Source organism: Lucilia cuprina, chromosome 6 (genome assembly GCF_022045245.1).
Source record: "Lucilia cuprina isolate Lc7/37 chromosome 6, ASM2204524v1, whole genome shotgun sequence".
Taxonomy (NCBI): Eukaryota; Metazoa; Arthropoda; class Insecta; order Diptera; family Calliphoridae; genus Lucilia; species Lucilia cuprina.
Window position 1 is genome coordinate 64,414,363 of NC_060954.1, and position 21,719 is coordinate 64,436,081.

The 21,719-nt window shown below is 27.6% G+C and overlaps 1 protein-coding gene across 2 annotated transcripts; it reads left to right on the forward strand.

Annotated features, from left to right (window-relative positions):
• The first annotated feature begins 2,299 nt into the window (after positions 1 to 2,299).
• On the forward strand, positions 2,300 to 13,257 carry LOC111687051. Of its 2 annotated transcripts, none has more exons than XM_046955364.1 (2): positions 2,300 to 2,497; positions 11,808 to 13,257. In XM_046955364.1, exon 2 carries the CDS (start codon positions 11,856 to 11,858, stop codon positions 12,375 to 12,377), a length of 522 nt encoding a protein of 173 aa, XP_046811320.1. In that variant the 5' UTR covers positions 2,300 to 2,497; positions 11,808 to 11,855; the 3' UTR covers positions 12,378 to 13,257. The 2 variants fall into 2 exon arrangements, with proteins under 2 accessions (XP_046811320.1, XP_023305231.2); XM_023449463.2 differs by lacking the exon at positions 2,300 to 2,497 and adding an exon at positions 6,274 to 6,992.
• The last annotated feature ends 8,462 nt before the right edge of the window (positions 13,258 to 21,719 follow it).

Sequence of the window (21,719 nt, forward strand, 5' to 3'; positions counted from 1 at the left end):
GTTCGTATATGGACTTTGGAGAAGATAAATGAAGAGTTCAATGGTTTTCCTTGGATACAAGCCGCTCCCCTTTGGTAGTTAATGATTTTGAAAGACCACTCAGTGCGCTTTATCCAATAATTCTTTGGGACATTTCATCAATTACTCTATTCTATATTTTTTAATAATATTGTTTTATCTCATAATTGTATTTCATTGATTAACACTTGCTCTAAAAACTTAAAAAAAAATTTATAATTTAAACATTTTGAACGCATTAAACATTTTTATCGCAAATAACTTCACAGTTTCACACAATTAGGATATAATTTTTGCAAATTGCAGTTGAAAAATACTTAACACGTGTCCTTTTAACAATAAAACAATAGTTTCCAAAAAAAATTAAAAAGTAATTTGAAAACCCTAATGAAATTAACTGGAATTCTAAAAATGCAAAATACTTTATTGACCTGCAAATTCTGATGAATAATAATAAAATGCAACAACAAATGCACCAAAATTTGATTCCTAATATTTTTTCTCGGTTTTCATAAATTTATTTCTTCCTGTTTTTTTTTTTTAATTTTATTTATGAACGAAAAGCAAAATTCTCTTGAATAAAGGTAGGCAAAAAACTTAGTTGATATACTGTACGATTTTGTTGTTTTGGGGGGTATTTACATATCTTAACCGACACATCTTAACCGACATATCTTAATCGACTCCGCTATCTATACGGACTCGGAATATATATACTTATAGGATCGGAAAATTATATTATACAAATTACAAACGGAATGACACAAACTTATATACACCATTCTCACAAAGGTGAAAAGTATACAAATTTATAAATTTAGGTAATATAAGGTCTGTTCGCGTACTCGATAATTTGTAACAATTTGTTCGCGTACTTTTGAAAACTTGCAACAAGAGAGTAAGAGAGCGATAGAAATGACAGTTTGTTGATAGAGAATTTTCTGATTTTAATGGGTATTTCTTCCCCCAGTAAAAAATTTGGAAAGAAACATATGATTGAATTGTAAAAAAGTAGGAAATTAACACAAAAACATTCAGTTTTTTTTTGCTCATATTTATCAAAATTGTTAAAAATTTAATTTTATTTGAGTTTATGTATTTTTCACTTTTGTTTCTAATTGAAAATTTTTTAAATAGTATACATCTAGCGATTTTCATTGAAGCTGTAGCGTTTTAAATTTTCAAATATTAAAAACCAAAAAAGTATGTAAACATATAATTTTAGAGTAATAAAACATTAATTAATATTGCATAGATTTTATTATTGTTGTAAATATTATGTATACAAATATACACATACAAATGTATGTAGGTACCTATGTAAAATACTTAAGTGTTTTGCATTGAAATTTCACATATTGACTACATTAAAAAGCACATGCTATATTTGGGCACATGTTCTATTTAACTCTCCCTAGAAGCATTGTGTTTGTAATAAGGATGGCATCATTAGTTTGTGTATACCCTACAGTACGAAAAGTGCCAGTTGGTACCTTTCACTAGTATATTGCCGCATGTCTGAATGCGGATTTCCGATATGTAATTTTTCACATGAATGTTGTAAAAATAAATTCCAGAAGAATTAAATTTAGAAAAATCACATTGATAGCCAAATTCTGTAATTAAAGTTGCCGCATGGCACATTACTAATTACATGTAATACTGAAAGTGTCCGTTGTATATAATGAAGTTAAAACATTTAAATTATAATGTAAGGAAAGAAACATACTATCTTTTGTTGCACTATGTTTGGTATTGAAAATAAGCAATATCGGCCGATGTTTTTACATATGGGGAACTTGTTTAAGCATTCGAAAGACCGAATATAGCAACAAAATTCAATAATAAGTTTCATAAATAAGTTTCATATGAAACAAAAAAGAAAGAATCATAGTAAAGTAGAAATTTTTAACCGTTTATGGCCTATATGCTAGGTTATGGAATATTGTAAAAAAAATTAAATTAAAAATGTCCTTTCAGAATTATTATTTTCTTTTACTTTTTAGTTGGAGTATTTAACCTACTGAAAAGTTATAAAAGGTGCCAATTGACCTACCCACGTTTAATTCACCAGTAAATATGTAAATTCACGATTGCTTGTGGGTTAAAAATTTACTATTAATTAACTTAGTTCGTCGTACTGCAGGGTATGTATGTACATTTCATACAAATAGGCAATTGGTAATGAACGTAAATTTGATCAGCTGTTTCACATAGTAGCAAAACTCATACAAACAGGACAATGAGAAAAAGTAATACAACTTACAACAATGGAAATTAATATAAGATATGAAACTCACGCACAAACGGATTATACAAAGCGGAAATGGAATACCACATGACAAAAATCAATACAAAACGAAGGGCATATTGTATTTTTACGACGTGTACACAAATAATTGTTTATAATAGACGACAAACAGGAAGTAACTAGAAACAAACAAAGGGACGTCCTGCTCAACAGGAATTTATTTCATTTGTAAGTAACAAAGTCGAATTAAAAAGTAATTAAGTAAGAATAACAACAGAAACAAGAAAGAATTGCAATAAAAAACATTACTAATACTCATGAGTCTGTAATTTTACGATATACTTTTTCATGTACTCTCAATAGAAATAAAGAAAGAAATAAGGAAACTTTTAATACAATCGTTTTATCTTTTTAATTAAATGTTCTAGTATTTTTCCAAAAATTGGAGTACCTAGTCCCTTTTAGATAATGAATGTCAATAATTCACTTATAAATACTAGTATCACAATAAAAATCTGTAATGTAAAAGTAAATTCCTCTACAAAATGTAAACGGATAGGCCCTTACTGCCATCAAACTGCTACTGACTAATGGAAATTGGTTAATAGTTAAAATTGGAACTGTATTTTAACAATATTTGTATACTATATAAAAAATAAATATGTGACTTCCTCACATAATGAAAACGTTGAGCTTGAGTCACATGTAAATATGCCTTAAATATGCTACAAAAGTCAAATCGTACTAAGCACCACAAAAAACATGCATATGCATATTTTGGTTTCCCTGGTAATCACAATACACAACTATAACCAGGTAGAATCACTGAGGAGAGTAAATTTTAAGCCGTAAATTGTAATTTAAGGAAAAATTATAAAAGGAAAACTTTGAACATCTATATTAAAAATTACGAAAATCTCATTAATATTTCATAAATTGCAGCCGTAAATTGTTTTAAAAATAAGAGAGTGCAATTAAAAAATAATGTTTTCAATTATTTTAATTTTTATTTATTATTTTTGTGTGATAATTAAGAGCATATAAAAATGAGAATAAACTTTTCTATAAATTCTGTCTTGCTATTGTTATATTATAGTTGTAATATATATTTATTTTATGTGGATAAATGTTGGACATGTGCGAATTTCTTTATTAAAAAGACCACTCTGCCAACAAATACACTTTTTTACAAAGTATACAATAGAGTATTCAAAAACCGAAACCGAAAACCTTTTTTTTTTTAATATTCAAAAACCGACCAGTTTCGAATATTTCATATTTCCGAAGTATTCGACAAGCCGGTTTTTTATATTGAATGGCTGTTTTTTTTAATTACCTTATTTTATATAATACATATACAATTATGTATGTATGTTTACAAAATGTCGACAAAATAACACAAATATGTAAAGATTTTCAATAAATCGAATTAAAAAAGAAAAATGCTCCAATATTTTGTTAAAAACCAAGAGTTATAGTTAATATCCGATGTTAAACAATGATGGAATTCATTATCAAAAATGATGTGAATAAGGAAATATGTACTTCATGATTTGCTAGACTTTTCTTTAATACCTTTCTCATTTAAAATAGCTTTAAAAGAGTTATCTAAGGATTATGTAACACTTTAAGAGGGCGAAGCAATAAAATTCCTTGTTAATATATATAGTATGTATAAAATAAGGAAATATGTACTTCATCATTTGCTAGACTTTTCTTTAATACTTATGTACTTCATCATTTGCTAGACTTTTCTTTAATACCTTTCTCATTTAAAATAGCTTTAAAAGAGTTATCTAAGGATTATGTAACACTTTAAGAGGGCGAAGCAATAAAATTCCTTGTTAATATATAAAATATGTATAAAATAAAATAAGAAAAGCCGGTTAACTGCTTTTTATACAAAACCTTATTCGAAACCGGTTTTTTAAAAATTGAAATTTTTCGAATTATTCGAAAACTGGTTGTTGGAATAGACCTGTTTTTTGAATGTGAAGTCAAAAAACAACAAAAGTTTATAGCCTTTTTAGTATATACCGCAAATAACTAACCATGAAGATGACATTAAATAAAATACAATTGGAAATTGTATTTTAAATATATTTTCATTACACTGTGTATGTAATCAATTATAATTGCCAAATAAATATTTTTTTTAGAAATACACATAATTTTATGTAATTTTATATTTTTATAAAGCTTTTTCTACAAATGTAACTCAAAAACACACTTGTGTTATTGCGCGGAAATTTTATTTTTTATTACTACAATTTAAACAGTTTTCATGAAAAATATTTATGAGGTCCGTACATAAATATTTAACGTAAATTTAAAAGATATAAACAATTGCTCTTTAATTAAAAATTTAAACTATTTTGGTATCCTGAAAATTAAATTAACACTCTAATAATTAATAATATAATAATTTGTGCATTTGGCAACTTGAAATTGCTCATTTTGACAGTTGTATACAACTTTCATTAAAAAAAATATCTATAAGCTGTTGAATTGACTTCACCTTATAATTGCACCCTATGTACATCTTTTGTTGTTTTTGTAATACTGACTTTACTGCCAAAATTGACATATAAAAATAAACAAATAAACATGGCATAATTAGAGAGGTGACTGCATCACTACAGCAATGCAAAAACAACATGTATTTTGTTTTTGTACTAGAATCAGACTAATGTCAAAAATGGCATAAGATATGTAAACAAATAACATTCATAACATGTAAAGGTACTATTCGACGTACATATGTACTGTCAAAATTTCCATCTGTAAAAGTTGTACATATCGTCTGATACAAATGAAACATTGCATATGTAAAACACATGTGCAAATACTTTTGTAAATTTTTCGATTAGAGCGTGCTCTATTTTCGTGTGACAAACATAAACAAAACAGCTGTTTTTTGAAATACAATTTAAGAAAATGAATAAAGAACATGAAAAAGTAAGTGTTTTTAATTTTCAATAAACAAAGTTATAATTTTATCAATTTTTACACATTAAAAAGACAGCTTTGATTACATTTATAGGTTATACCAACAATAACAACTTTTGACAGAAAGCATACTACACAAAAATAAAATACAAAAACAAATCAGCTGCTTTATCGCAGTCACTTTTTTCATTTGAAGACACATTGTCACAAAGTACTTTTTATACCCACCATCAAAAAATATGGGGGGTATATTGGTTTTGTCATTCCATTTGTAACACATTAAAATATTCGTGTGAGTTGAATTTACATAAATAGCTTTAGTTTCTATAGCGGTAAAATTCGACAGAAATATATTTTATGGGATCTTAAATTTTATAAGGATCGGTCCATAATCGAACCAACCCTCCATATAAGGTCCCCTTCAGAAAATTACTTTAATGCTCATATCTGACCTTAGCAAGCGTATATAGCAATGAAATTCGACATAAAAAGTGTTATTGGAGGTTAAATAATTTTATTAAATTTGGGTCCATAATTTACCCTTATTACTGACTCAAAAATGTGAGTACAGCGATGAAATTCTACATAAACAAGTTTTTTGCACGAAAAAAAAAAACGAAAAATGTATTTCACATACTTTTTTTCCTTTCCAGTGTAGATAATATTATCCCTATGTCAGAAAAGAAGGCTCCCATATAAAACTATCTTCAGAAAATTAGTTTTTCATATGCAAATCGAAAAAAAATTTTCTTAAAAAAATAATAAATAAAACACATTGTAATTATTTTCATGCTGGTTAGAGAATCTCACTATCATTACACCGACTATACTTTTATACTTATAAAATTTAATTTGTTGTTTCCATTTGCACCTTTATTGATTTTATTGCGATTTCTGCATTTGTATCTGAAATTCAGTTTTTGTACTTTTTTTTCAAAAAATTCCCTTTTTGTACGACTTGAAAAAAATCCAACGGTAACGCTGTCTGTGAGAGTCAAATAATTCCAAACAAACTAACAAAACTCAGAGTGAGGATAAATGCATCTTCAGTTGGGAAGTTAAAACCGTGCGAGAAACAACTAAAAGATCTCGCGTGTGAAAAAACTAACGAATAGTTCAAAAAAATATAAGAGTTCAACAAAATATAATAATAAAAAATTAGACATACATTAATACGCATGTACATAATGTAAACTAAACTACATTATTATAACAAAAATCATACACGTTCAGTTGTTTAATAGTGGATTATTTATACCTACGAATTAGTTAAATGCTAATAAAAATCACCAAAATTAGAATCTGCGAAATATAAATTAACGTAAAGGTGTACCTAACTATTCACTATTTATAAATATTCATCAATAAAATAAGTACAAAATAAAATTTGCAAATGAAAAAAATAAACAACTAGTCCACAACGGATTAATATATTTTTAAATAATATACATTCCTACCTTCACCTGTACAAACATATCTATTTATGTATATTTGCAAGTAGAATATAACTTAAAAATTCCGATGACAATACAAATATTTAAAAACGTGATACATTTGTATGCACAACTTCAAAATAATAATAATTATGCTTAAGAAATCAAATTGTTAAAAATATCTTAGGATAAACGTTAGACAACACCTTTTTATTTCCAACAATTTACCAATTAAACTATATTTACCGAGAAAATAGTTTGAAATTTGATAATCTCCAATGAATCTTAGTATCTGTATACGATAACATTACATACGCATTTGGAAATCACAATCAGAAGTGGTAAGTTTAATTCACGTCATATACATATATGTATATTAAGCCGACTTAAAAGAATGACCTTTAAAATATTCGTTGTTATGTCATATGATGTTACCCTAAATATTTTGGGTTAAGTGCTGTCCATATTCGTGAGCTGGACAGTTTTGGTCTTGATGGTTCCAAAATATTTTTTAGTCTATCGATGGACTTTCGTGAGCTTAGTTGTGTCGATTTATTTTGTGAAATCATAAATATTATATTTTAAAAAGTATGAACGGAATGCTTCAAATAGAAAATTTTAAAAAGTTGTTTTGAGTTACTGACCAAAAATATGCATTGCCCTGATTGTACAAAGAATGTGCGACAGCAAATACTTTTTTACATGAAATTGTGTAAATATTATTTAAATGATCCAATGACGTGTTATTATCAGTGAAAAACTGTTGTACTACTGAATTAAGTAGCTAAAACAAGATCGAGTAGTTTAAAAAAATAAAAGTTTTTTTTAATTGTTTCAAAATTCTTCTTTTTACAAGATGGAATTTTGAAAAATTAAAAAAATCGGTATAATTGCATTATATTAAATATGTAATTTCAATATTTTAATAATTTACATATACATTTGAACATTTTCTAAACCTTTAAAAAACCAAAAAAAAAAAAAAAATATTTTCGAAAACTAATTTTTTTTAATACTTTTGAATTCGCACATCTATTTTTTGTATATGTAGTATATACCAATATATATAAATATATATACTCACATGTTTGCATTAAAATTCTAAAAAATGTCATATAACATAAACACCTTTAAGTTCCTTAAAAGGGTGACCAAAGTATATTAATATACCTTGAGAGTAACAAGCACTATTTTTGTAAGTCGGTCTAATGTACATACATACATAAACATATACATATTTATGTATTTACTATATTCAAAAAATAAACATGGGTATTACGTGCATTAATCGATGACTTGTGTACAAAGATAATTTCGTGAAGCAGCTGTATTTTTATTACTTATGCATCATTATGTTGTTATTATTATATTTTTGGAGAGCAGCTGCTTTTTCATGTGTGTGCAATCTAACTTATTCTAAAAATTCTTTAAAAAAACATAGCCACTGATCTGTTTCATGTTGCAGTTCCTCGTAAATACAAAATTTTATTTAACGACTGTTAAGAAATAAATAGTTATGATCCTTGTATGAAATGAAAGACGAAATAAAAACAATAAAAACGCATATACATACATATGATTAATTTCATGTCAAGTAGCCCAACTCAAAAAATGTATTCTGACAAAATTTGCACTAAGGTTAGTACTACTGGATAGTAGGCACATATTTTCAGCTCTATCAGTCAAGAATTGCCGGACTTAGGGGGTTCAAAGTTGAACATTTTGGTCATATAGGGTTTTTTCCCAATAAGTGTAACTTTTACCTTTTGTAATAGCAAATTGTCTAGAGGAGTTCTGATAAATATTTCTTCATTCCGTCAAAAAAAATAAATTTTGTATATTTTTTTAAATGGGTCTTTTTTCTTTTTTTGGCTTATAAGAAAACCTATACAAAAAATATTTTTTAACTCAAAAATATTTTTTTTTTCAATATTTTGTACTTAATTTTCTTCTATTTTTTTAATGGATGTTTTTGTTTTTTACTTAAAAGAAAGCTTAGATCAGTTTCATTTAGAGCTTTCTTTTTGAAAGGATTTTGTGCAAACAGTACCTATAAATATACATGCATATACAAACAATATACATATTGTATAAATTTATTCGCCTGAAAATTACAGAAGCAAAACTTATTTATATTTTTCATCACAACTGTATAGTGTATTATTGAAAGAAAGTCGTAGTTTTCCGAAATGAGGAACACATACAGGAAGTAGCCAGTAAATTACGCACTGAATGTTATGCCACCAAACCAAACTCAAAATTACACCCGCGCACGCTTATTTGTAGCCTATACCACCATAGTGGTATGGGTATTATGTGTTTGGTCTGATATTTGTAACGTCTAATATGCAATTTAAAAAATTTTCGTCCCACCGACGATGCCTATTGAAAATGGTTGAAGCAGATCCATTATTGCACATTGCATTATACAACCGGACCTTCCGAATTGTGTTATTAGCTCATCAAAACACTTATAACTACTAGTATTACGATAAAAATCTAACTAGCTTTTATTTAAAAATAAATCCGTCCTGCATATCATCATAGCTTAGAACAGTTTCATTTAGAGCTTTCTTTTTGAAAGGATTTTGTGCAAACAGTACCTATAAATATACATGCATATACAAACAATATACATATTGTATAAATTTATTCGCCTGAAAATTACAGAAGCAAAACTTATGTATATTTTTCATCACAACTGTATAGTGTATTATTGAAAGAAAGTCGTAGTTTTCCGAAATGAGGAACACATACAGGAAGTAGCCAGTAAATTACGCACTGAATGTTATGCCACCAAACCAAACTCAAAATTACACCCGCGCACGCTTATTTGTAGCCTATACCACCATAGTGGTATGGGTATTATGTGTTTGGTCTGATATTTGTAACGTCTAATATGCAATTTAAAAAATTTTCGTCCCACCGACGATGCCTATTGAAAATGGTTGAAGCAGATCCATTATTGCACATTGCATTATACAACCGGACCTTCCGAATTGTGTTATTAGCTCATCAAAACACTTATAACTACTAGTATTACGATAAAAATCTAACTAGCTTTTATTTAAAAATAAATCCGTCCTGCATATCATCATATTTTATCCTAACTCCTGTTTTAGAAAATTATTCTTTATCAATAATATTTTTAAATTGCTGGTGTATGGTATCATATAATCGACCATGCCCGACTGCTTGTTAAATAAAATAGGTACAATTTGTATTTCCCTTCTTTACTGCTCATAAGAAAAGTAAATGACAGGAAACGCGTCATTTTATTTTTTGTAATTGTGCATTTTTTTCTCTTTAGTTTTAAACAATATACATACTTAAAACATTAACAATAAGTTTTAACTTGCATTACGTTCTACTTGTGCAATAATTTTAAAATCTTGGGTGCTTTCCTTAGGGAGAACCTAAGGAAAGATTTTATACAATTTTTAAAAATTAAGTGTAAACTATAAATAAAAACATTTAATTTTATTTTTTTGGCTTTTCCGTCTTCTGTATGTCCGTCTATATGTTTGTTGTTGTTTTAGTTTTTAGAAGATCACAGATATCTTCGTGATCCGAATCTATATGTTTGTTCTTCGTGAAAAGCATATAAACAACAGAAACGAGATAAAGTATTTATATTTGTTTGAGGGTGGTTATATGGTTGAATTTGTTGGTGGTAATGCAGTTGTATTTCCTTCTGTATTTTAATTTTATAGTTAAAAAAAATTAAACAAATTTTTAGATAGTACATTCAAAATATTTTGTGTGAATATAAACAAACCCTAACAACTAATGAATCCGTTCGTTTTAATCGTTTGGATCAAGGGGCAGAAATTAGAGTCGTAATTCCGGTCTGAGTTGGGGAAAAACTCTCGCGTCATCGCGATTATTTCTTAAACGCGTTCAGGATTGTGTTTATTGCCTGGCTTTCGACAATTTTTCGTCTCACTCGCACTAGTGTAGTGTATTACCTCATACAACTGTTCAAAGTTACATGTTGTCTACAATAACCTCGTGTTTTCGTATCAGCTCATGTGAGGTTATGTTTTAAAGTGTTCCAACTTTTGTAGCTGTCGTACCCATCTCCTATTCAGGCACTTTAACGAGATATATACCATACTGTGTATAATTACATCAGCTAACCAATGTTGTCCCAATTTGTGTATTTTATTATAGTCACAAGGATAAGCTTGTAAAGAATTTATATTCTAAGTGTCTTTAGTTAGTACAATAACGAATAGTGTCCAAAAGTTTAAAGCTATGGACAAACAAATAAAAATGAAGGTTTAAAAGTTAGTGACAGACTGTTTTTTAATTTTGTAAACTTACATTTTATTCTTAACAGAGTTATTAATAATTTAGTTACATTTGAAAGGAATTAAAAAAACTTAAAAAAACTAGTGTGTAAATATTTCTCAAATAAACTAAAAAAATAAATTGAGCAAGTAACTTTATAGTCTTCGGACAATTTGCACAACTCCTTTTTAATTATGAAAACACCGGTAACTTTATGTCTCTGCGATAACTTGTGTTATATATATTATATTATGTAGTACTATAAAAATATAGGTTGACACTAAGTTTATAGTTCAATTAATATTTTTCCTCTCGAATTTGGCAAGTTGATTATTTCCAAAGATCTCATATAGAATCTAACCTAGGATGGAAAAAATTTATAAAAATTTTAATTAGTTCAAACATCTGATAAATAAGGTTATCGCGGAAAAACTAATATTATAAGTTAAATTCCAAATTTAGGAACAAAGTCAAACAAATGTTATATTAGTACATTTATCAAAAACTAAACGTAATAAAATATTAATAACTACAAAAGAAATATTTTCTTAATTGTTTTTTTTAATGTTTTTATCAGGGAATACATATGTGAACTATTAAAATTATCCTTATCATAAAACTAAAAAATTTAAAAATATTTTCTTAATTGTTTTTTTTTTTAATGTTTTTATCAGGGAATACATATGTGAACTATTAAAATTATCCTTATCATAAAACTAAAAAATTTAAAAATATTACTAATTAGCCTCGAATAGTTTTACTAATGAAAGAATGTTAAGCTTTCGCAGGGAAATGTATTTTTTAAGTGTAGTCTATTTTATAACTTTTTAATATTAATTTGTTTTTTTTTCATTTAATTACAGTTTTGTAAAATATTGTTTCAACGATCTGCCAATATTTCTACAAACGAGATGGAAGTTGAATCTTCATATTCAAAATATGCAGGCCGAGTGCCACCTTTGGATTTGTCAGAGGTTAATTCGATTTGCTCCACAGATTCAGATTTAGATGAGATGTGGTCTTCAAAGATAGAATTTATCACGTCACCAGCTCATCATGTAAGAAGAAATTGCAACATTAATCATCCATACTATGACCTACATCGAAAGCAATATCATAATATTCAAAGACACCCGCCAAAGAATACAAACTTTACAAGAACTGACATACTGAATGGTATGTCCAGCTATGATGATCTGCCTTTAGATCCTCGAGACTGGACACGAACTGATGTGCGGAAATGGCTTATTTATATGGCAGTTTCGGAGGGACTGGAAGTAACATCAGAATTGACACATAAATTTCCAATGAACGGAAAGGCCTTATGTTTAATGAGTTTGGACATGTATTTAAGTCGTGTACCTGTAGGCGGTAAAATGTTATATCGTGATTTTAGAGTCCGTTTAGCGAAAGCTATGTCATACCAGTCATAACATAAATAATGCAAACATAATATGTAAAAAGTATAATTTCAAATAAATGTTTTTTAGGTGTATTAGTATTGTAATAATTTATTTTAATTTAATAAGAATAAAATGTATATATAACTGCTTTAGCAAATTGCAAAACAATAATTTTTGAGTATAATTAACCAAATACTCGTTATCCTATTATTTTTAAGATACTTAATTATTTAATCATTTTTAATTGCAGATAATTTATTTTGTTATGGAAAAGAAAATGTCTACATATGTATGTACATATCGTCACCTGAAACGCAAACGGCCCTAACTAACAAAAAATTCAAAATCGATATTATAGTTGATTTTAATGCAAATAGGACCATATTTTGGTTAAAACCGTAATTTATTTGACATCATTTCCTAAGTTGATTAAGCCTTGTCCGACCCCTCGGGTATCACCAATATTTTTGTGCGTTTCAAATATCCGCACAAAGGTAATACCCTCTTTAGAAGTCATAACAAATGTCTACAGGTTAATTTGGACTTCTCCACAAAAAAAACAAAAGGCTCCATCTACAAAATCATTTAAATATTAAAGGTAAAAGGTCCAATTTCTTCATTTGTATATACGCAATTGTAAACTATCATAAGAACTGATAGGTTTTACTGTTAAACCATGTGGTTATTTTCTACAAAATAAATCGCGTTGATATAAACAAACTTTTTAATTTAAATCGTTTATAACTTCTCCAGTAAAATTTTAAAAATCTTAAATAGGATCGTTTGCGTTTTAGATGACGATATGCACCATTTTATAAATTATAATTGTATTTTATGTGTATACTACCAAAAAACAATATGATTTAACAATATTAACCATATAAAAGATTAATAAAAGAAAAATATTCTTAGCAATTGGTTTCTCTTATAATATATATTTACATTATGGTATATGCTCTAAAGTTTCAAAATTTACTCTAACAAAATTTAAAATTGTTTAAAACAAAAATAATATTTTTGATATAAAAAAATTTTATTGTTTGACCCACGACTTTTATACGTTAAAAAAGCAAAGATAATGTTAAACACTCATCTAATTTAAGCATCCAAACATGTAAATTACACTACTTAAAATTCATATAAATTGTGTATGAATGGTTTTAGGAAATCGATTTGCCGCGGAAGGTTTTTGCACCAAAATGACCCGAGTAGTAGCGATAGGACCATATTTTGGTTAAAACCGTAATTTATTTGACATCATTTCCTAAGTTGATTAAGCCTTGTCCGACCCCTCGGGTATCACCAATATTTTTGTGCGTTTCAAATATCCGCACAAAGGTAATACCCTCTTTAGAAGTCAATTAAGGACTGAACACTACAAAATTTAACACTTGACCGCCAATTTTTGTCTTAAATATTCATGATGATACTTAAGTGGCTCCGAAAAAACTGGATGTTATATTTTTTAGACATACTAATTTTGTTTGTCTTTTTATGTTAGGCGTAGACTGCATATTTTGTCCTTTTCATTTTCATTTCATATATTTCAAACATTTTAAATTCCAAAAGTCGACTTTTCATAAATAGCAAAACATCTTAGTGTCGACTTTTGCTTCAACTATACAACATTAACTGAAATCATCTGGCAACTATGCCTCTAAAACTGATATGTTAGTTTAGGGAAGTCAAATTCATTTCAGTCCGACTTCTTTAATCAGTAGACTAAGTAGAATAATATAAAGACTAGACAAGAGATTAGTCTATAGATTAGACAAAAAGCTTAAAAAACAAAAGTCTTAGACCATAGAATAGTATTGTTAAAAATTAAGTACAATTGTACCAATTTTGCCAACTCTGTGTCAAATGCTTACTTTGGCGCGAAAAAAACAATAACAACGTCTTGCTTTTATTTGATTCAAAACGACTGCACAAGTTGAAAAATTATTCTGCCATGGAATAATCCATCGTAGCTAGTCGAAATTCGTATTCCTAAATAAAGGGCATCATTAAGCTCGGAAAATACTTTTGAGTTTATGGACTTATCTTACTTTAATGACGAAAACAAAGTATACCTCAGAGAAAATTATGAACTCTATGAAAATGATTTGCATGTATTGCTATTGGAAGTATGGAATAATCCATAATAGACAAAAGTAAACGACCATCGGTTGAGTCTAGTCGGAATTCGTATTCTTTCAAGCAAAAGGCATCATTAAGCACTTTGGAATTTATGAACTTAAATTACTTCGTAATCGGGCACAGAACTCTACGAAAATTATTTGCATGTGTTGCTATTGGCAATCATCAAGAGCAGCAGCTGCCAAATGAAATTTTAGTTTAGACAAGGTGTTTATGCTACTACAGATTCGAATTATCTTGTAGCCTGGATCCTCAACAGCCTTTTGACTTGTTAGAAAATGTTGCGTGTTTACTTGAATATTACCAAGCCTATTGTCATATAAAAAGATATGCATTTACATTGTTGGAAAATAATTTCGGTGTTATTAGGTGTTTATGCCACTACATATTCGAATTGTCGCAACTATCTTCCTGTTAGTAATAGCCTCGATCCGCAACAGCTGCCAAAAGGTAATTAAATACATTTTTTATTGTTAAATATTCTTCAAACCATACTAATATCTTTCTTGGAAGATGATCTACTAGCTATATTACATCATGAGACATATTTCTCCAAGTACTTAACAAAAACAATATCATTCTCTAACATAAAAAAGGAATCATCTGAAGGTACTTCCTCGAATCGCAGAGAAGTATATTAAAACCACAAAAGTGAAAAATTTGTAAGTAAAAACAAAAATGTTTTGATATTTTATATAAATTCATATAAAACATCTGAAGTTACTCCGAAAAGAAGCATTCAATTATCAAGTATTGTGGAGAACGTATTGTGAGCATTGTATTAATACGAATTTGTAAACAAGTTTCCACAGATGATTTGCCGTCTATTGCCAGGTATATAAACCTTTGGCAGCGAAAACATTGTCTTGGGATCATGCATATACATTGTTGGAAATAAGTTTCAGGCCCATTATTACAACTTAGCAATAACTAAATGTAGGACTTTTTAATGCAGATAACTCTTTTCTAGTTATTATAATTATAGTTTAGTTAATGGATATCGATAAAGGATAAGAAAATTTTTCTCCTAGCTTAGCTTTCAATATAAATTTAATAATTAGAAACAAATTATCGACTTTATAAAATTCTACCTTTAGTTATTGGCAAGTTGTTATATTTGTGAATGAACAAGATATTTTACCAATAGGAGACAATTTATCGTTTATATAGTTGATTGGCCTTCAAAATCTGCAGCCCTCCTGGTTCCAGTAACTTTTTACAATACCATGAATTTTGCCTGACCGTAGTCAACTCTTCTTTGGGAGTTAAAGAGACTTAGAAACGTTTAATAACACAATTACAATTAGTTGTAAGCTAAGTCTAAAATATAAATACATACAAATATCGACATTAAAAGTGTACACAAAATAATTTTTCGCAGTTGTACATAATTACACAGGTCAACGAAATGAAGGTTTATAAAACCTTAATACCAATTCAACTGATTTTATTTATTTAATTATAAAAATAAATTTACTTTTAATGGTTTATTTCGATTTCTTTGATGGCGTCATAAATAACAGTCTTCATCATAAATTTTTATGGGTTAACATTCGATTTTGCTTAAACTACAGATGAAATGAAACTAGTACCAAACTAGTATTATAATCACCAGTACTAGTTCCCAACTGTAAAATTTCCTTTACTATCTTAATGCTCAAATTAATATGGAGTGCGTTTGAAAAATTACTAGTACCATTAGTTCAAGACTTATACTAGTAATCTTAGACGCAATTGGGTCCTTTGGACCATTTTATTACTAGTACTAATATTTACAAAAAGTCCACATATTTGGTGGTTTTGCTCCTATGTAGCTTAAGTAAGAAATTACTACACGACCAGTTTTTTATAAGGTTTTATTTACAAAAATACCTAAAAATTTTAAAAATGTTGTAAGTAAACACATTTCCATATAATTCCAAATTAAAGTTACAAAAAATTCCGGTTTTATCATTATTCCATTTCGGTTTCGCCATTTCGTACTAGTGGAATTAAGACAATTATTGCTTTATTTCCTGCAGGGAAACAAAGGGAAAATGTATTTTTTGGAATTAATATAAAAAAAGAAACACCACCTCTGTATATTGTAAAAAAAGTATTTATATTTGAAAGATCGAGTGGGGATCTTCAACTATTTCTAGTACTAGTATTTTTTCATATAAACTCTAACCCCATTTGTACTAGTGTCGCTATTCTAGGTTTAGTACTAGTGGAATTAAGACAATTATTGCTTTATTTCCTGCAGGGATGCAAGTGAAAATGTATTTTTTGGTATTAATATGAAAACCCAACAAAAAAAGTGAGGAAAAAGAAGTAGAATTTTCACCACAAATAACATACTTGAAGTACTTCCAATTTTGGTGAAAAACCTATGAATTTTACATTAGCGTGTCATTGGAGGGATGTTTTTCATTTTTGACAACTATGAACTACATCTAATCTTATTCATAGATGCAATAAAAATCCAATGTTTGGATGTCAAAAATAAACCGAATTCGTTCAATGACATGCTTATGTTAATTTCATTGGTTTTTCACCAAAGTATGATTTACTTCGAATATGTTATTTGTAATGACTTTTCTACATCTTTTTCCTCACTTTTAACTGGGTTTTCATTTGTAAGGAAATATTTGCTTTATAAAAGCGAAGAATATATAAGCGCATTTTTAGATGTGATTAAGATGTCGTTTGTAAAGAACGGCGATTATATATTTTTAGCTTTTATAAACCAAATATTTCCTTACAAATGAAAACCCAGTTAAAAGTGAGGAAAGATATGTAGAAAAGTCACTACAAAAAACATATTCGAAGCACATCAAACTTTGGTGAAAAACCAATGAAATGAACAAAAGGATGTCATTGAACAAATTCGGTTTATTTTTGACATCCAAAAATCGGATTTTTATTGCATCTATGAATATGACTAGATGTTGTTGTTGTAACAGCTCGACTGTGGCCTATAGTTCTTTCCTGGGGAAAAAACTTTCGGTTGATACAGCTGTCGCTGGGTTGACAATCTTTGGCCGAGTATGACTCGGGTCGTTCCGGAGCGAAGATCCAATTGTCGTGGGAACGATGATTAGATGTAGTTCATAGTTGTTAAAAATGAACAACATCCCTCCAATGACACGCTAATGTAAAATTCATAGGTTTTTCTCCAAAATTGGAAGTACTTCAAGTATGTTATTTGTGGTAAAAATTCTACTTCTTTTAACTAAATTTTTTTGCTGGATTTGTTTAGTTTATTTTCGTAGTCTGGTTTATATATTATTTGTTATTTTAAATTTTAATGTAATTGCTAATGCTTATTTGATTTTGATCGATGTGTTTGTCTAAATTAAAAATGCGACTTAGTGTTGTTTGGATTCTATTCTATACCAGCTTGACTTCAAAGAAAGTTTGGGATATATTTTGAATTTATAAGATCATTGAACTACATATGAAATTATTTAATATATTAAAAAATATGATATGCCTGCTTGTTTCCAAACAGTTCATTCCATTTTAAAATAAAATTTTGAATAGATGTTGTTCTAAAAGCTTTGAATGTGATTCTAAGTGCAGAATTTTAAATAGTTTAACTGTTTGAAATATGAAAAAATGGCTGCAATTACTTTTAGATAAGATTGATTTTATTATTGAATTTAATGCGTAAATGTCGCAGTTAAATTTTCTGTTAGATAAATTTTAATTATATATACCCTCATTATCTAAATTGTGGCAATATATTATCTTCAGATTAAATTAATATCTTTCGATTAAACGGATAACCGGAGGTGAACTTAACTGGACTTATCCCCGTATTCATAAATATATTAATCGCTTATTTTAGGTTTATTACGCACACTTTTCATGCCTACAATAAACCATCAATAACTCTATTAAGTATTTATGAATATGGGGGTTAGTCTTTTATTCAGATCATCAGTAATAAATTGTATCTGTTAAAAATAAGATATATTAATTTTTTATAAAAGAAATGTATACAGTCTTTTATGATAAAAAACGGAAGAATAATTAGGTTCATAAGCTGTTTTCCTACTATGAAAAGTGTGTGCATAAGAACAGAAGTTAAATATAGTGAACCAAAATAAACTAAAAGCAAAATACCTAGGAAGTGATACTAATTTTTTGATAGGTATTACCATGCACAACAAAAGTCTGTTTTTGAGCTTTGCCAAACACCTTTTAAGAAATTTTATACATTTTATTGATTATTTGGATTTGGTATAGTTTTGTAGTTTGTTTCCATTATTTTTTATGGCCTTAGTAAAGAATTATTTTTTTATTTTTTATTTGCGATTTTGTTTGAATGGAGCTAGTATATAGTTTTGTGAGAATTTGAATTATGCAATTTCTTAGGAAACGAATTATTTGCATAAAACGAGATTTGAGTGTAGTTCCTTATTGAAATAATAATTTAAAAATATTTTTTTAAAACAAAGTTAAAAGGACTATCGACTTCTGTCAATATTTACTTAACTTCAAAATATATAGAATACAATTCTTGTTTATATTCTCTCATATTATTGCAAATCCTGGTGGAGATTACAACCATACAAACAGTAATAACATTTTCCAAATAGAGTATTTTTTAGAATTATTTTTTTGTCCGAACGCTAAATTTTTATATTATTCAAAAGGTCTTTCTAATGACTTTTGTTTGGACTTATCTATTAAAAAGTCTTATGACTATTCTATTCTAATCTAAAATCTAGTCTATTGACTAGTTTTTAGACTGCTTTATTTAGCACATAGAAGGGCAAGTATAATTCTATTGACTAAATGGACTTGTTTATTGAGTTCATAATAAGATTCCATAGGGATTATTCTCTTCCTAATCTCTTATAATAAAATAAACAATATTATTTCATCATTTTAATAAAACCATGTGACAAATCTTCAGAAGAGCGTCAACGACACACTTTTTTCAATTTTAAATACAATTCCTTATTTAAATAATAATTTAAAATTATTCTATTAAATCAAAGTTCAAAGGACCGATGTCGGTAGGTCATATTTTTCGAAGCTGCAAACAGAGCAAATACAATTCTTCTATATAATTTGAACGTTCTTTCATATAAAGTCAAACAAAAAATAACACTTATATTATGATAAAAACTTATCTACATGCTAGTCTATGAACTATAGAGTAGCCCATTACCTAGCTTATTTGGACATGTATTAATTAGTCTACTGACTGAAGAATTCGGCTTGATATGATTTTGTTTTATATTGTTCAATTCACAATCGATATTGTAACGCTGTACACTGAAAATAATCCATGCCTAATATACACGAAAAATGTAATACATTGTACGAAATGCTTCGTTCTTCGAACCACGAAATTCTTTCGTAATATATACGAAATTATACGAAATATTTTAGTAAAATGAAAAATATTTTTATATAAATTTAGATTTTTTTTATTTTATATTTTCTTTTAAATTAAATAAAAATTTTAGTTCATTTAAAAAAATTGAGCCCAACAAAAGAATAATATTCGAATTAAAAAACAAACAAGTTTTATGTTTAAAGGGGGTTTTACATTACAATACTTTGTATTAATATCAGAGTTTCATTGTCTTTAATACAAAATAAAATTTGTTGTCAAAATGTATTGAAGAATTTTCATTCATGTATTATAAAACCTATTTTTTTGGGTTTATTTTCAATTTCAAAATGATTATGAAGAAAATTATGGTGAAAAATATAAGAAACTCAATTTACAAATTAAAATCCAAAAGAAAACTACGAATAAATTGTCTATTTTGTAAAGAAATAGATTTTACAAATTTTCTAAAAGATTAATACATTTCAAACTACAAAATGCTTTAGTTTTTCAGACTACAATACATTTTCAAATAATACTTTGCATTAATACAAAATCGGATAAAGTAAAGTACCTTTAACAGATACTCCAAAAATTTAATTATTATTTGTATTTTAAACACCTTCATTCAGATTTGTGATTTTATATAGGGATGTAACGATTCGCTAAATTATAGCGATAGTTTTAGCGAATACTATTTCTAGAAAATTTTAGTTATGTATTATGAAGTAAAAATGTGGTTCCAACAAAAAATCGATAGACGTGAACAGGATGATCTACGTCTTAAACTATTGTTAAATTCACAATCGATGTCGTATCGTTAATTGTGAATTGTCGAAACAAAAATTTGATAAAACAAAAAAATCAATAATAAAAAAATTACGACATACTACGATACAACCATATAACACCGATTGTGAATTGGGCATATACATTTAATAGAGAAAAACCTTAAAGAACTTCAAAGTTTTAAAGAAGTAAACTTTTCTAAAAATATTTTAAAATTCTTTTGCTGATCAAACAATGCCAAATTTCAAAAAAAGAACAAGAAGATTTGGGGAATATTTTGTATTATTTTTATTTTATACTGCCTAAATTAAAAGATGTCAAAAATTGGATCCTTTAATATCTATTTGGAAAAATATTATTTATTGAAAATATTATTTTTTCTGAAAAATTTTTGAACGGTATATTTTTTATATTTTGATCCCAACAAAATAAAAATAATATGTACAAAATATTTTAGCAGAAGTATTTTGGTATATATTTTTAAATGTGCTTCTTTCAATTTTTTAAGTCCTTTTACAAAGATGCGGAATCACAAAATAAAGAACGGTGAACACAGATTTACTTTACTTAATCTCTTGTTTCAGATTTAAATCATCTAGTTCGTGTCTAATTTTGGACGGTGTATTATGTAATTTGATCATTTTAATTTCCTGTTTAATTAATTTGAATTATACTTTTTGCATTCGCAGAAAAAAAAATAATTTTTGTTCGCTAAACTGACATTCGCAACAACCCTACTTTTATACAAATTTCAAATTGGATAACATTTTTAAAATATTTTATTCCATCAAGATTAAGTCGACCATATATTTGTACTTTTGGTTTAAAACAAATCAAAACTTTAATTATTAGTCGTTAAATCATTAGATGTAGTATGTATAAAGTCATCCTCTTTGCCTTCTTGCATGTTACTTCTAATTACTAAATTTTATTGTTTTTATTGTACTGCAGCAGTTATTATCTTCATTGAATACATACATGGCCAAGCTTTTGACTCAACTACAACTGAGCAGGTGAGACAACTTCCGAGAGAGCTTTTGTTGGATTTCGGTTAACTAGACACATCTCAGTCAAAGGGGCTTAGGCGTTTTTATTGGAGTAACATTGTTCTC

Bases quoted from the DNA above. Each gene is read 5' to 3' on its own strand.
- LOC111687051 (XM_046955364.1), top strand. From the start codon at position 11,856: ATGGAAGTTGAATCTTCATATTCAAAATATGCAGGCCGAGTGCCACCT.